Source organism: Oncorhynchus gorbuscha, linkage group LG06 (genome assembly GCF_021184085.1).
Source record: "Oncorhynchus gorbuscha isolate QuinsamMale2020 ecotype Even-year linkage group LG06, OgorEven_v1.0, whole genome shotgun sequence".
NCBI classification, from domain to species: Eukaryota; Metazoa; Chordata; class Actinopteri; order Salmoniformes; family Salmonidae; genus Oncorhynchus; species Oncorhynchus gorbuscha.
Window position 1 is genome coordinate 22,319,035 of NC_060178.1, and position 18,038 is coordinate 22,337,072.

Sequence of the window (18,038 nt, forward strand, 5' to 3'; positions counted from 1 at the left end):
TATTTCCCAAGGCAGATCTACCCTACTTCTCAAATAATAATTTATTAGTCACATCACTTAATACCCCTAGTAAACCTATTCTATAATGTCTACAACTGAATTTTACAGAAGCCTTAATGTCTTATTCTAATACAGCACCTCAAATATCACTGTGTTTTTATCTTTGCTTATACTATTAATTTAGTTATAATTAAATAATGCACTTTCTTATCTCTTTATTTATCCGCTTTCTATTTTCTCTTTTAGCCTATTTTACTATTTAATTCCTGAGGCTATTTTTAAATTATAGCTTCCTATTTCGTTTACGGGGCTCGTGATCTAGACTTCTCACTTCATTCTAGACCGCCTAGATTTATTTTAACCAGTATATTTTTAATCTATCTCTTTCTACTTCGCATCCGTTATATACTATCCATGCCTTGTTTAATACCTCTTTTTAACACCTATTGTAATTTTTACAATGGTCTTTTAACTCATTATCCAGTCAATGTTTTATGCTTATGTATAACTTATCTTGCCCAATATTTATCAATTTCGTTCCTCTTCCCAGTGAGAGTTAAATGCGCTCTCTTTCTCAAATTACACTTAGTTAACTGTCAGAGAGGCCTGAGCATTCCCAGTTGGTCACAGACACACAGCCTGTTCTTCCTCTTCTTTCTAATCTGCTCATTCATCACAAAGAATTATATTATAGTATTCATTCAATCCCTGTTTTTACCTAAAAACAAAATAGGTAATAAACTAACTTAATTCACTTCCTCAACATAAGCTGGTTTTATCCTATGGGATTTTTCACACATCCCTTCGTTTTTTACTTAAAAAACGACCTATAGTTTATCCCCTAGTTTAATTCACTTCCTCTACATAAACATGTATTATCCTATTGGATTTTTACGACATGACAAGAATACTGTCTAATCGGATCAGCTTGTCTTCATATCCTATTCATCCACCCCGTATTGATCTTTATTCTACGTTAGAGCAATATCGTGGCACGACCTACTGTTTATAAACCTCCGTTTAGCTATACGGAGCGTTTTATATTCGCAGGATTTCCTTTTTCAGTTGAACGTCGCACAATCAGGCTGGCGTTCTTCCTGTGTTTTAAATATTTGTCCGTTTCAGACCTCTTTCATAGAGCGGTAGCCACGAATATTTCCCTATCTACTTATCAATAAAGTAGCCTACCCATACAGACCTTCTGGTAAATATTTTGAAGCGGTATCGCAGTATTACTTATCAATAAAGTAACCTTACCCATACAGACCTTTTGGTAAATATTTTGAAGCGGTATCGCAGGATTTCCTTTTTCAGATGAACGTCGCACAATCAGGCTAACGTTTCTGTATTCTAAATATTATTATTTATTAAATATTCACCCGTAACAGACCTTCATTTCAAAGCGGTAGCCATGTGTATCTATTTACTAAATACCCATCCGTACAGACCTTTTCCTTGAAGCAGTAGCCATGAATATTTTATCTATCTTACTACTTATCTATTTTCTAAACATATAAACAGACGCTGTAGCCCTGTGCCTGATTCCAACCACTCAGCCAGAGAGCGCTAAACACTCGCACTAGTCAGCTCACACAACAGTCCCCTGCGAATGACTCAACGAGGGGTGCCGTCCGAATCACGCACCCTACACCAGCGAAGTTCACAACCCCCGCTTATTTATTCACATGCATGCACATTCATTATATGATTTCCAAGCTTACACACACACACATGCAATTCATTGAATTTCAAAAAGTTATTTCGTTTCTATAGTTTTTAGGAAATTTGAGAGAGAGACCTACTTGACGCTCCCCCTGCTGCTACCGGATCCTTTGTGGCAATCTACACAGACATTTCAGCTATTGTAAGAACTTTGCTTACCTTGTTTAGCTGGGCGGCCACCCTTGTCTTGCCAGATTGCCCCAAAGATCCCACGGCCAACCAATAACGTCTTTAGTCCCTGATCTCCTGGCAAGCTCGCCAAATCTGTAGTGGCCAATAGATTCACACATGACACGACCAATAACTTTTTGAATTCAATGATAGACTTTTAATACACCCCCGCATCAGAAGCCGGAGAGCCCCACGGGACTCACGGGACCCACGAGACCCACATCTTTTTCCAGAGCCCTGGCTCCAGTATTTATCCACATATTACATATGAGCCCATCCCACATGCAAAATTAGTTTACATTCCAATCCGTGCATCCTGCTTGTTCATCTCAATAACGCCCATACCTGCTTTCCGTCAGATTATAAATGATGACAAGACCCTTGCTGTTCCTGCACTTAGCTAAATGCATTCTTTTGTTTGTGTATTATCTAAGATCAGCAGACTATGTGTCTCCTCAGTTTCTAGCGTGTCCAGCTATACTAAAAATAGTTTACATTCCTCTATTTTACAACCCTATGCTTTGGCTCTGTAATTAACTCTGTGTCCCTCTGCATGTGTGTCTTTTATCTCTCTTAGCTTTAGGGTGCCTAGCTGCCCTGTGATTGATGTCTGTAATCCATCAGTTGGTCATTTGGCTGACCCCGTCCTTAGGCAACTTCTTTGATCCTTGTATGTCCAGCTAGTCTTAAGCGTCTATGTGTCAGCATTTTTAGTGTCCCCTATGAGAATGCATTTTACCAGAACAAGGAATGAACCCATAATTGAACCTTTTCTCTTTTGTTATCAAATCATGTATATAATTCTACCACGTGAGTAGGTGTTCTAAAACTAATTGTAAAGATATTTAAGTTACATTCTAAAGGATATATCCTCAAAACTTGGCTATATACTATAGTTAACTTGGCTGTTTAACATATGGAGCACCCACCCTCCAAAACAATTACCTAGGTGGACAGTGGACACGGGAACTATAATAACATTATAAGAAACCAATATTGAACTGCCACCCTTGCCATTTGAGATGGTGACCCGTCAATGTCCCCTTACTCAGTAGCTATCTAATATAATAATAATAATAATAATATATGCCATTTAGCAGACGCTTTTATCCAAAGCGACTTACAGTCATGTGTGCATACATTCTACGTATGGGTGGTCCCGGGGATTGAACCCACTACCCTGGCGTTACAAGCGCCATGCTCTACCAACTACAACCCCATCCTCCCAAGGTCCAAGGGACACAACATGAGTAAACATTTGAACCTGGTGCATCTGCGTCACATATTAAAGTTATTGTGCAAACTGCAATTACAATAGCTTTGAAACCTAATGATATTGTCCCAAAGGTTGTTTACATTTTGATATAATGACAGTGATCTTTTTTCTTCTTTCTTTTTACAATACCTGGATCAGGTGCGCCAAGATGTCGCTAGATGGGCATGTAGTTACAGTGCCTTCAGAAAGTATTCATACCCTTTGACTTATTCCACATTTACTTGTGTTACAGCCTGAATTCATTTTTTAATCAGCCATCTACATGCAATAACCCATAATGACAAAGTGGAAACATGTTTTTAGAAATTATAGATTATTTTGGGAAAATTAAATACAGAAATATCTCATTTACATAAATAAGTATTCACACCCCTGAGTCAATACTTTGTAGAAGCACCTTTGGAAGCAATAGCAGCTGTGAGACTTTCTGGGTAAGTCTCTAAGAGCTTTCCACACCTGGATTGTACAATATGTATACATTATTATTTTCAAAATTCTTCAAGCTCTGTCAAATTGGTTGTTTAACATTGCTAGACAACCATTTTCAGGTCTTGCCATAGATTTTCAAGCCAATTTAAGTCAAAACTGTAACTAGGCCACTCAGGAATGTTCAATGTTGTCTTGGTATGCAACTCCAGTGTAAATTTGGCCTAATGTTTTAGGTTATTGTCCTGCTGAAAGGTGAATTTGTCTCACAAGAAAGCAGACTTAACCAGGTTATCCTCTAGGATTTTGCCTGTGCTTAGCTCTCTTCCGTTTCATTTATTTAAAAAAATACTCCCTAGTCCATGCTGATGACAAACATACCAATAACAAATTTGCAGCCACCACCATGCTTGAAAATATGAAGAGTGGTACTCATTGGTTTGTCCCAGACATAACACTTTGTATTCAGGATAAAGTACTTTTTTTGCTACAATGCTGTAGTTAAACTATGTAACTGTTTTAAAGTCATCATTGGCCTGAGCGGTTTCCTTCCTCTTTGGCAACTGAGTTAGGAAGGACGCCTGTGTCCTTGGAGTGATTAGGTCTATTGATACACCATCCAAAAATGTAAATGTAATTAATAATTTCACCATGCTCAAAGGGATATTCAATGTGTCATGCCCTGACCGTAGATTGCTTTGTATGATTCTATTTTTAGTTTGGTCAGGGTGTGATGTGGGTGGGTATTCTATGTTTCTTTCTATGTTTGTATTTCTATGTGTTTGGCCTGGTATGGTTCCCAATCAGAGGCAGCTGTCAATCGTTGTCTCTGATTGAGAACCATACTTAGGCAGCCGAGTTTTCGCCCTTGAGTTGTGGGTAGTTGTTTTCTGTTTTGTGTGTATCACCTGACAGAACTGTTTCGTTCTCGTTATTCCTCGTTGTTATTTTGTTTAGTGTTCAGTTTTGATTAAATTTACAACATGAACACTTACCATACTGCACCTAGGTCCTCTCCTTCTTCCACCTACGACGATCGTGACAGAAGTACCCACCACAACCGGACCAAGCAGCGTGGTAACCAGGAGCAGAGAGTTCTGGACTCCTGGACATGGGAGGAGATTTTGAACGGTAAGGGACCCTGTGCACAGGCTGGGGAATATCGCCGCCCCAGGGAAGAGCTGGAGGCAGCTAAAGCCGAGCGGCAGCGATATGAGGAGTTAGCATGGCAGCACAACAGGGACGAGAGGCAGCCCCAAAATTTATTGGGGGGGACACACGGGGAGTGTCGCTTACCGTGGAGAAAGGTTTACCGGGCAGGCACCGTGTTATGCGGTGAGGCGCACGGTGTCCCCAGTGCGCACGCATAGCCCGGTGCGCTACATCGCAGCTCCTCGTATCGGCCGGGCTAGAGTGAGCATCGAGCCAGGAGGAATGAAGCCGGCTCAGCTTATCTGGTCTCCAGTGCGTCTCCTCTTCCCCGGGTTATATGGCACCAGCCCTACGCACGGTGTCCTCGGTTCGCCAGCACAGCCCAGTGCGGTCTGTTCCACCCCGCCGCACTTGCCGGGCTACGGGGAGTATCCAGCCGGGACAGGTTGTGCAGGCTCGGTGGTCTCATCCGGTGCCTCCTCCACGCACCAGGCCTCCTGTGGCAGCCCCACGCACCAGGCTGTCTCTCCGTCTCCTCCCTCCAGGTGCTCCCGCCTGTCCAGCGCTTCCGGAGTCTCCCTCCTGTCAAAAATGAACGAAACGTTGAAGAGATCTGATTATTAGTTTATAAATACTTTGCTACAATGACACACCTCGGTTCTTTCTTTTAGCATGTGCACATATTAAGTACACCATCATGCCTTGGGGATATGTGTCTATTCAGATTCCACAACGATTCTTTAGTTGTGGACATTACATCACCACACTCCCTTTCTTGCTCTCGGTCCTCATCTTTGTAAGTCACCTTGATTTAGCACGTGTGTGTTCTATCAGTTTATTTCTGAAAATATTGAGCGAATTCCATGACAGTAGCTAAAGCAAGGGTCTATAACAGCACACAAGTAGACTACAAATGCATGCTGGGCCGGGCAGGCCCTGAGCTCATGAAGTGAGCGCTACTGGAGGGAAATTGGAAGGTGTGAGAAGGCTGGCGCTCCAGCCTTTGAGAACCTTGATCCTCAAAGCAGTCAAATTGGGCATGCTCCGCTCCAGCTCCGCTCCACTCCCATTCACTGGTGTCAATGCAATAGAATCCTACTCCGATGTGTTCTGCCTACAACAAAATCTCTTGCATAGTTAGTTTTATTTTGGTATGTTGAATTGAAAGTGGCTAATATTACGTTGATTCGATCCCAATTGCCACAGTAAAGAGAAATGTTGAAAGTGTTAACAGGGAAAACTCTAGAAGTGGTCACCAACCTTTTCTAGGTCAAGATCACTTTCTGAGTCTAAATGCAAGTTGAGATTTAAATCATTTGCTTTCTATTTTACTGGGCTGATGTTGCATGCATCTGATGATCTGTCTCAGCAGAGGGAAGGAGCAGAAGATTGAGGGTTCGCCACTCAACAGCCCTCCGCTCTCCCTTTCCTCCACTGACACCATCTTCAGCTGATGGCGAAACTCGAGTTACATCGCCTCATGCACAAATTCATATTACTCCTATGAACAGAGAAAGTGAAATATTCCTTGCTATTACAAAAGACCCAAGCCGCTAATAATAACAACGGAAGCCTACAGATCAACTTACCTACTCATTCATTACTGCTTTAGTGCTTGTTGTAGCGCTGAGTGGAAATAGGAAAAAAGTGCATTTTATGGCTAATAAAAGTGTTGAATACAAAGTGTTGACAGTGCTGAGTAAGAACTTAAACATGAACTCATAAAAACAGCAGCTCATAGCTGTATCCATTGACAGTCTCTCTGTAGTCATAGTTTGAAACATTTTGAAATATCACAGTATCAACTTTGCTGTAGATTTCTTATGCCTGCTACGTTACTGCAGACATTATAATCTGAGCCATCCGATTGGCCAGCGGTAAGCCTATAGTGCACTTGATTTGCTCTCTGGGCCCATGGGAAGGCAGAGTTTGTACCTTCAGACATGAAATGATTCACAATGGCAACAGTTTGCCTACTCGGCGCGGGGCAGCTGAATCGGGCGCGTCTACCGCCAACAAAAAAAGGAACACAAGGCTTTATCTTTGGGTTTTTTACAGAAATGTTTGGCAATTGACTAGGAATGCCTTGGTGACCATTGCTCTAGAAAGTTGAGTGAAGTTAAATCTCGTCCTCTCTGTGGGCTGATATTTCTGCGTGTGGGGCCTGGTATAATGGTATGATAACAGGTGCCACTCTGGTTTCTACCAGAGGCGGTGCCTCCTCTTGACAACGCTTCGCTCCAAGGCTTCACTTAATTTAGTTTTTAATTTGCATAAAGTAGAGCAGAGCTCAACTTTTTGTACTGCTCCACTAGCAGGGTTCTCGCCGCTCATCTTCCCACAATCCCCCGCACATTTCTGTTGTGTGCCTTAATTTGAAAATGAATGGGGGTGGAACTTCTGCTGAATTTGTTGTTTGACCTGAAAAGGGCCTCCGCTTGTCAACTCTTCGCTGCAAAAGACTGGCCGCTTCGAGGGCATAGGTGTGAATGTATTCTAGTAAGTATACATTTTGAAAATGAAAAAAAGAAACAATGTACCATATATTAGCTGCTAGCTAGCATAGGAAGGCCACTCTGTGTGGGTTAATGAGCTGCTAGCTAGCTAGCCAACTGTACATACTGTATAGCTAGCTAAGTGAAATATCATCAGCTAACTAAATTCCTATTAGCTTGTTATCTTGATGTAGGCTTATGTATCACTGTAAATTAAAAACACATGCTCCAAATACATTTGTAGATAAAAACAGCAATGGAAGAGGGTGAAAGGATTTGCTGCTCCAGCTGTCAGAAAAAGGAAAAGACTACTAGTGCACTCTGAAAGTATTCAGACCCCTTTGTTTTTTTTCCACATTTTGTTACGTTACAGCCTTATTCTAAAATAAATTAAATAAATAAAAATCCTCATCAATCTACACACAATATCCCATAATGACAAAGTGAAAATATTTGTTTTAGATTTTCTTTTGCAAATTGCTTTAAAAAAAAAAGAAGAAATACCTTATTTACATAAGTATTCAGACCCTTTGCTATGAGACTCGAAAATTGAGCTCAGGTGCATCCTGTTTCCATTGATCATCCTTGAGATGTTTCTACAACTTGATTGGAGTCTACCTGTGGTAAATTCAATTGATTGGACATGATTTGGAAAGGCACACACCTGTCTATATAAGGTCCCACAGTTGACAGTGCACGTCAGAGCCAAAACCAAGCGGTGGGGTCAAAGGAACTGTCAGTTGAGCTCCGAGACAGGATTGTGTCGAGGCACAGATCTGGGGAAAGGTACCAAAACATTGAAGGTTCCCAAGAACACAGTGGCCTCCATCATTCTTAAATGAAAGAAGTTTGGAACCACCAAGACTCTTCCTAGAACTGGCCGCCCAGCCAAACTGAACAATTGGGTTTGAAGGGCCTTGGTCAGGGAGGTGACAAAGAACCCGATGGTCACTCTGACAGAGCTCCAGAGTTCCACTGTGGAGATGGGACACCCTTCCAGAAGGACAACCATCTCTGCTGCACTCCACCAATCAAGCTTTAATGGTGGTGTGGCCAGATGGAAGCCACTTTTTAGTAAAAGGCACATGACAGCCCACTTGGAGTTTGCCAAAAGGCACTTGAAGGACTCAGACCATGAGAAACAAGATTCTCTGGTCTGATAAAACCAAGATTGAACTCTTTGGCCTGATGAAAACCTGCTTCAGAGCGCTCTGGACCTCAGACTGGGGCGAAGGTTCACCTTTTCAACAGGACAACTACCCTAAGCACACAGCCAAGACAACACAGGAATGGCTTTGGGACAAGTCTCTGAATGTCCTTGAGTGGCCCAGCCAGAACCCAGACTTGAACCTGATTGAACATCTCTGCAGAGACCTGAAAATAGCTGTGCATTGAGGCTCCCCATCCAACCTGACAAGAGTTTGAGAGGATCTGCAGAGAAGAATGGGAGAAACTCCCCAAATACAGGTGTGCCAAGCTTGTTGCATCAGACCCAAGAAGACTCGAGGCTGTAATCGCTGCCAAAGGTGCTTCAACAAGGTAATGAGTAAAGGGTCTGAATACTAATGTAAATGTGATATTTCAGTTTTTAATTTTTATACATTTACAAACATTCTAAAAACCTGTTTTTTCTTTGTCATTATGGGGTATTATGTGTAGATTGATGAGGAAAAAAACAATTTAATACATTTTTAAATAAGGCCGTAATGTAATAAAATGTGGAAAAAGCCAAGGGGTCTGAATACTTTCCGAATGCACTGTATATGGAAGGTAATTTTGAGGGGGGACATTATGAAAAGCTTCTCCAGTTCTAGTCCATAGAGAGGAAAAATATGAAGACAGTGAGATAATAGCAACATACTAGTCATGGTTGTCTTGCTAATTGTAATATAATGAATCCTGTTTCTTTTTTATGTTTTCTGTACTCAGATATGGCGAGCTTTGAAAGTCTGTCCTCAGATGAAGTGGTCCCAATGGATGTCCCAAGAGACTGCTGGCACATTCTTGTATGCCATGGGTTGTATGTGTACTTATGTTAGCAAAGGTTGTATACAACAATACAGTTAAAATTCACACACAATGTAGGCTTCAAAGCTATTACAACTGGAGCAGACCAATCCTGCTCCTGGAGTTATGCTGGGTGTGCAGGCATCTGTTCAAGCCCAGTAGTAACACACCTGATATAACTTATCGAACCTAAAGAGTTGATAAAAATGCGTATTATTGCTGGGCTGGAATAGAAGTCTGCTCACCAGGTAGATCAGGGTGTGGAGCAAGGTTGGCCACCTCTGGTATGGACTAGTTTTTGTTCAACTGAAAGTATGCTTTAGTAATAATAGCCTACTTACTAAGATGTGTAACATGTACGAACAAGTTAACATGTCATTTCAAAATGTACAAATAAACTGAGTGGATTCATTCATTGTTGATTCATTGAAGTAAAGTTTTTAAACTTGTTTAAATTGTTAACTTAAAACTGTTATTCAAGATGAACTAGTGTCAATGTTCATTGATCACAATTCTGCAATAAAAAAGGGTGAAGGTAATTGTGTTTCTGTGTTGCTTTTTCAAATTAGCATGAGCTTTTTGTCCAGTTGTGAGCTTTCCAATCTGTTTTAATTGATTGTCACTCTGTCTCAGGATATCAGCCATGTGAACCCATTTTGCAGCTTATTATATTGGCATCCATCACCAATGCAGCCATAGGCCTGCAGTATAATAACATTAGTGGCCTTATGGGCATGTGCAATCCGCCCTTGTCATTGTACATCTGAAGCAGAGAATAGCTAAACTCACACATTGTTTTAGGTACTAGTCTGGGAAATATTGCATTGAGAGACTGTCCATAGATGCCACATATCAAGTTTCTTGCAAGTGTTTTTCACAAAATGCGGAAACTCCATCATGCCGGACTTTATGGGTCCCTGAGGCAAATCTGTTCTTTGTAAGTAGAAGGACCTATGTACCCGAATTTCATGACTTTAGTTTAAACGTTACCTTTCAAATGTTGCATTTTCAATTACTTGTTATAGAGCCACCATCTAGCCAATCAATGTAATTTTGTAAATGCCAGATCTCTATGGCAAGACGGATCATTCACCCAAGTTTTGTCAAAATCGTGCCAGTGCTGTCTTGAGATATCACATGTGATGAAAGTACGAACATACTAGCGGACGGAGACAGATCCACAGTCCCTTCCCAATTTCATCATGGGGGACAATGCTACCAGTATATAATATATATAACCATAAGCCAAATTTCGTACATAATTTTTCTGACATATGAAATTGTTTAGTGCAAATCCAACCCTTGTATTCTAGGTACAGTGCTGTACATGAAAAAAAGGAGCTGACTGGGCAAAAAGGAAAATAATAGGGCGTGGGAAGCGTTGTAATTCTACCGTGTTTATTTGCTGAGAATTATTTTTGGATACAGTGACAAAATCAGAAGGTCAATGGGATGGAGGAGGATTGCAGAGGTTGTTGGTGTTGATGGTGGATGAAGAGAGATTTGCACAACAATGTTTGCAAATCAAAGCCACAATATCCTTTACCCAAAGTACACATTCAAATCTAATCAAATGTATTTATATAGCCCTGCGTACATCAGCTGATATCTCAAAATGCTGTACAGAAACCCAGCCTAAAACCCCAAACTCCAAGCAGCAAGCAATGCAGGTGTTGAAGCACGCTGGCTAGGAAAAACTCCCTAGAAAGGACAAAACCTAGGAAGAAACCTAGAGAGGAACCAGTCTATGAGGGGTGGCCAGTCCTCTTCTGGCTCTGCCGGGTGGAGATTATAACAGAACATGGCCAAGATGTTCAAATGTTCATAAATGACCAGCATGGTCAAATAATAATAATCACAGTAGTTGTTGAGGGTGCAGCAAGTCAGCACCTCAGGAGTAAATGTCAGTTGGCTTTTCATAGCTGATCATTGAAAGTATCTCTACCACTCCTGCTGTCTCTAGAGAGTTGAAAACAGCAGGTCTGGGACAGGTAGCACGTCCGGTGAACAGGTCAGGATTCCATAGCCGTACGCAGAACAGTTCAAACTGGAGCAGCAGCATGACCAGGTGGACTGGGGACAGCAAGGCGTCATCATGCCAGGTAATCCTGAGGCATGGTCCTAGGGCTCAGCTCCTCCGAGAGAGAGAAAGAAAGAGGGAATTAGAGAGAGCATACTTAAATTCACACAGGACAATGGATAAGACAGGAGAAATACTCCAGATATAACAGACTGACCCTGACCCTAACTACTGCAGCATAAATACTGGAGGCTGAGACAGGAGGGGTCAGGAGACACTGTGGCCCCATCGATGATACCCCCGAACAGGGCCAAACAGGAAGGATATAACCCCACCCACTTTGCCAAAGCACAGCCCCCACACCACTAGAGGGATATCTTCAACCACCAACTTACCATCCTGATACAAGGCTGAGTATAGCCCACAAAGATCTCCGCCACGGCACAACCCAAGGGGGGGCGCCAACCCAGACAGGAAGATCACATCAGTGACTCAACCCACTCAAGTGACGCACCCCTCCTAGGGACGGCATGAAAGAGCACCAGTAAGCCAGTGACTCAGCCCCTGTAATAGGGTTAGAGGCAGAGAATCTCAGTGGAAAGAGGGGAACCGGCCAGGCAGAGACAGCAAGGGCGGTTTGTTGCTCCAGAGCCTTTCCGTTCACCTTCACACTCCTGGGCCAGACTACACTCAATCATATGACCCACTGAAGAGACGAGTCTTCAGTAAAGACTTAAAGGTTGAGACCGAGTTTGCGTCTCTCACATGGGTAGGCAGACCATCCCACAAAAATGGAGCTCTATGGGAGAAAGCCCTGCCTCCAGCTGTTTGCTTTGTCTAGGGATAATTAGGAGGCCTGCGTCTTGTGACCTTAGCGTACGTGTAGGTATGTACGGCAGGACCAAATCAGAGAGATAGGTAGGAGCAAGCCAATGTAATGCTTTGTAGGTTAGCACTTTGTAGGCTAACACTGGAGTAATATGATCAAATTTTTGGTTCGAGTCAGGATTTTAGCAGCCGTATTTAGCACTAACTGAGGTTTATTTAGTTTCTCATTTTTGCAATGTTACGTAGATGTGTAACGTCGTTCGTCTGTTGAATGAAGAGAGTCAGACCGAAATGCAGCGTGTAGGTTACTCATGACTTTAATGAAGATAAATGCGGTACATGAAATAACTGAAGAAGAAAACAACAAACGGAACGTGAACTAATTTCAGCCTATCTGGTGACTAACACAGAGACAGGTACAATCACCCACAAAATACAACGCGCACTCAGGCTACCTAAATACGGTTCCCAATCCGAGACAACGAGAATCACCTGACTCCAATTGGGAATCGCCTCAGGCAGCCAAGCCTAACTAGACACACCCCTAATCATACACAATCCCAATTAATACAAACCCCAATCCGAAAATACAACATATAACCCATGTCACACCCTGGCCTACCCAAACATATAACAAAAACACAAGATACAATGACCAAGGCGTGACAGAACCCCCCCCCCCCCCTAAGGTGCGGACTCCGGGACGCACCTCAAGAGCATAGGGAGGGTCCGGGTGGGCGTCTGTCCATGGTGGCGGTTCTGGCTCGGGACGTGGACCCCACTCCATAAATGTCCTAGTTCCTCCCCTTCGCGTCCTGGGATAATCCACCTTCTCCGCCGACCATTGCCTAATTGTCCTCACCGTGATCCCCACATAACTGAGGGGCAGCTCGGGACTGAGGGGCAGCTCAGGACAGAGGGGCAGCTCAGGACAGAGGGGCAGCTCAGGACAGAGGGGCATCTCAGGACAGAGGGGCAGCCCAGGACAGAGGGGCAGCTCAGGACAGAGGGGCAGCTCAGGACAGAGGGGCAGCTCAGGACAGAGGGGCAGCTCAGGACAGAGGGGCATCTCAGGACAGAGGGGCAGCCCGGGACAGAGGGGCAGCCCGGGACCGAAGCAGCCCGGTACTGAGGGGAAGCCCGGTACTGAGAGGCAGCCCAGTACAGAGAGGAAGCCTAGTACTGAGAGGAAGCTCAGTACTGAGAGGAAGCTCAGGCAGGTAGTAGGCTCCGGTAAATCCTGGCTGGCTGGTGGAACTGGATGATTCAGGTTGTCTGGCCGATCTAGAAGATCTTGGCAGACTGGCACTTCTGGCGGATCCTGGCAGACTGGCACTTCTGGCGGATCCTGGCAGACTGGTGACGCTGGGCCGACTGGCGGCGCTGGGCAGACTGGGAGCACTGGCGGCGCTGGACAGACAGGAGACTCCGGCAGCGCAGGAGAGGAGAAAGGCTCTGGCTGCGCTGAACAGGCGGGAGACTCCAACAGCGCAGGAGAGGAGAAAAGCTCTGGCTGCGATAAACAGGCGAGGCGCACTGGACGCGCTGGGCCGACTGGGAGCACTGGTGGCGCTGGACAGACAGGAGACTCCGGCAGCACAGGAGAGGAGAAAAGCTCTGGCTGCGCTAAACAGGCGAGGCGCACTGGACGCGCTGGGCCGACTGGGAGCACTGGTGGCGCTGGACAGACAGGAGACGCCGGCAGCGCAGGAGAGGAGAAAGGCTCTGGCTGCGCTAAACAGGCGGGAGACTCCGATAGCGCAGGAGAGGAGAACAGCTCTGGCTGCGCTAAACAGGCGAGGCGCACTGGAGGCCTGGTGCGTGGTGCTGGAACTGGTGGTACTGGCGCGAGGACACGCACAGGAAGCCTGGTGCGGGGAGCTGCTACCGGAGGACTGATGTGTAGAGGTGGCTCTGGATAGACCGGACCGTGCAGGCGCACTGGAGCTCTTGAGCACCGAGCCTGCCCGAGCTTACCTGGCTCGATGCCCACTCTAGCCCGGCCAATAGGAAGGGCTGGTATGTGTCGCAGCTGGCTCTGCACCCGCACTGGAAACACTGTGCGCTCCATAGCATAACACGGTGCCTGCCCGGTCTCTCTAGCCCAACGGTGAGCACAGGGAGTATGCGCAGGTTTCCTACCTGGCATAACTATTCTCCCCTCTAGCCCCCCCCCAATAAATTTTTTGGGGTGACTTTCCGGTTTCCAACCGCATCGCCGTGTTGCTTCCTCATACCTGCGCCTCTCCGCTTTAGCTGTTTCTATTTCCTCCTTGGGAGGCGATATTCTCCCGGCTGCGCCCAGGGTCCTTTACCGTCTAATTCCTCCTCCCATGTCCAAATCTCCAAATGATGCAGTCTCTCCCACTGCAACTGTTCTTCACGATTAACAGGGAGAGTAGGCTCAGGTCTGACTCCTGACTCAGCCACTCTCTCTCTGCACTTTCCCCCGTTACTTTCGGTCTTCGCTCTGCGTCTCCGTGCTTTCCTTTTCGAATCCATACGTCTATAGCCCTCCTCGCATTGCTGTAGGGAATCCCAGGCGGGCTCCTGCACTCGCTCTGGGTCGGCCGCCCACTTGTCGATTTCTTCCCACGTAGTATACTCCATGCTTCTGCTATCCATAACGTCCTCCTTCAGATCCTGCCAGTTCACACGCTGCTCGGTCTGTGAATGGTGGGTGATTCTGTAATGTTGTTCGTCTGTTGTATGAAGAGAGTAAGACCGAAATGCAGCGTGTAGGTTACTCATGACTTTAATGAAGATAAATGCGGTACATGAAATAACTGAAGAAGAAAACAACAAACCTGAACGTGAACTAATTACAGCCTATCTGGTGACTAACACAGAGACAGGTACAATCACCCACAAAATACAACGTGCACTCAGGCTACCTAAATACGGTTCCCAATCCGAGACAACGAGAATCACCTGACTCCAATTGGGAATCGCCTCAGGCAGCCAAGCCTAACTAGACACACCCCTAATCATACACAATCCCAATTAATACAAACCCCAATACGAAAATACAACATATAACCCATGTCACACCCTGGCCTACCCAAACATATAACAAAAACACAAGATACAATGACCAAGGCGTGACAAGATGGAAAAAAGCTGTCCTTGAAACAGTCTTGATATGTTAATCAAAAGAGAGATCAGGGTCCAGAGTAACACCGAGGTCCTTCACAGTTTTATTTGAGACGACTGTACAACTATTAAGATTAATTGTCAGATTCAACAGAAGATCTCTTTGTTTCTTGGGACCTAGAACAAGCATCTCTGTTTTGTCCGAGTTTAAAAGTAGAAAGTTTGCAGCCATCCACTTCTGTCTGAAACACAGGCTTCTAAGCGAGGGCAATTTTGGGGCTTCACCATGTTTCATTGAAATGTACAGCTGTGTGTCATCTGCATAGCAGTGAAAGTTAACATTATGTTTTCGAATGACATCCCCAAGAGGTAAAATATATAGTGAAAACAATAGTAGTCCTAAAACGGAACCTTGAGGAACAGTTGATTTGTCAGAGGACAAACCATTCAAAGAGACAAACTGTGAATGGTTTTCGACAGATAAGATCTAAACCAGGCCAGAACTTGTCCGTGTAGACCAATTTGGTTTTCCAATCTCTCCAAAAGATTGTTGTGATCGATGGTATCAAAAGCAGCACTAAGGTCTAGGAGCACGAGGACAGATGCAGTGCCTCGGTCTGATGCCATTAAAAGGTCATTTACCACCTTCACAAGTGCAGTATCAGTGCTATGATGGGATCTAAAACCAGACTGAAGCATTATAATGCATTCATGTGCATTATACATGCAGGCCTATGTATTTTATAGGAAGTGAGCTATAATAATCAACGTCATGACACAGGTATAATGAAAGAGCCATAACTAAGCTAAAATATGAGGATCATAATGTTAAGATACCATAATCCAATTGGTAACATATTACATGGGAAATTAATTGTGTTTAATTTACAATGTTATAATGTGTGTTACTGGTGAATTCTACACTTTTGGTGGGCAAATTTCACAATTTAATTTAATCAACACATTTACAAATGGTGGCTTTGATCACAGTTTTGAAGTTTAGGTTTAGTTCATAGCTAGCTAGCAGCACAAGCAAACGTTGTGCAAATCTCTCTTCGCCCACCATCAACACCAACAATCTCTGCAATCCTCCATGCCGTTGACCTTCTGATTTTGTCTCTGTATTCTAACAAATTTACATCATATAGAATTGGAAAACCAGACACAAAGATGATTTGCTTTCCTCAATATATTTTTTGGGGTTTTGCTTGTCCGGAACAAATGACAGGTTAAACTACAGTATGTTTCATGAACGGAAGATTTTAAAGCAAACATCTGCTTCTCACTTGATTAGTTAACGGCAGTGGTGGCCGCATAACATTTGCATAATTTGAGCAGAGCTTAACCTTTTCAACTGATCCAGTAGCAGCATTCTCACACCTTCCTGTAACGCTCGTCGTTGGAATGAGGTGAGGACCAAAGCGCAGCGTGGTGAGTGTTCATCATATATTTATTAAACAAAGAACACTAAACAAAATAACAAAGGAGAACGAAACGAAACAGTTCTGTAAGGTGACATGCACATAACAGAAAACAATCACCCACACCACACAGGTGGGAAAAGGCTACCTAAGTATGGTTCTCAATCAGAGACAACGATAGACATCTGCCTCTGATTGAGAACCATAGCAGGCCAAACACAAAACCACAACATAGAAAAAAGAACATAGATTACCCACCCAACTCACGCCCTGACCATACTAAAACAAAGAGATAACAAAAGAACTAAGGTCAGAACGTGACACTTCCCCGCACCTTTCTCTGTGTGCACTTGTTGAACATGAATGATGCCACATCTGGTGAACTTCCTGTGTAACGGTGTGCTTTAGGAACCGTGCAGACGTCTCCGAGCACCAAAAAATGATGTTTTTGCATCCCTGGAGTTCTATACACATAATACTCTGTCAAAAAAACTCAACCATTTGAAGAAAGGGGAATAAAAGGTGAAGAACTAGAGATATTATTAAATGTTATTACATTTATTAGCCTACACATAAACCCAGCATTTTGACCTGAAGCCTTTGCAAAGGACGCTTTGGACAGGATTTATTTATTCGAACCTTAGTAGCCTGCACATTAACCCAACATTTGACCTGAATCCTTTGCAAAGGGTACTTTGGACAGGACAAGTCAGATGTGGAATATGTTCTCAAGTGTAATAGCTGTATTATAACCAATTAATTAGGCTACAATAAACTACCATCCTGACTTGACGGTGGCCTACAGCTGTAAAATCTGTCAACTTCACGAAAGCTTTAGTTTATGGTTAACTATGCATTCCTCTTAGACGTTTCCCTGAGGGCTGTTTCCTCTCATTGCAGGTCTGTCACTCAGCCTGGTCTCATAGACTAGACGTAACATAGTAAATGTAAATGTTATGTCTACCCGTGAGTCCAGGTTATATCACTAGGCAGATGGCTGGTATCGCTTGAAAGCATGTGTGAGGTTTTGAATGTTGTAATGATGGCTCTGACTCTCTTCAGTGTATCAACAACTTATTTTAACATTGCATTGTTTAATCATCTTCTGAGAAGTGGACATGTTCTTTTCCTCTCTGACTGTCCACTGGGCTATGTATCCTCAGGCACGGGGGAGAGTGGGAAAACCACCTTCATCAGACAGATGAGGATCATCCATGGAAGAGGCTTCTCTGAGGAGGAAAGACGGGACTTCGCCAAGCTCATCTACCAGAACATCTTCACAGCTGTGAAGGCTATGACCCGGGCCATGATCACCCTCAGACTGCCCTATGCCTACCCAGAGAATGAGGTCAGGGTCTGGTTACATACTGTTCAATCAAACTGACCTAACCATGAGTAAAAGGCACCCTCTCTAGCATCTATCTATC

The 18,038-nt window shown here is 43.9% G+C and overlaps 1 protein-coding gene across 1 annotated transcript in view; it reads left to right on the forward strand.

Annotated features, from left to right (window-relative positions):
* Positions 1–18,038, forward strand: part of LOC124037691 (guanine nucleotide-binding protein subunit alpha-11-like) — a 51,512-nt gene that overhangs the window by 25,412 nt on the left and 8,062 nt on the right. Inside the window, exon 4 of the mRNA XM_046352657.1 lies at positions 17,775–17,959. Coding sequence (XP_046208613.1) covers positions 17,775–17,959 — 185 coding nt within the window. The remainder of the gene's footprint in view (positions 1–17,774; positions 17,960–18,038) is intronic.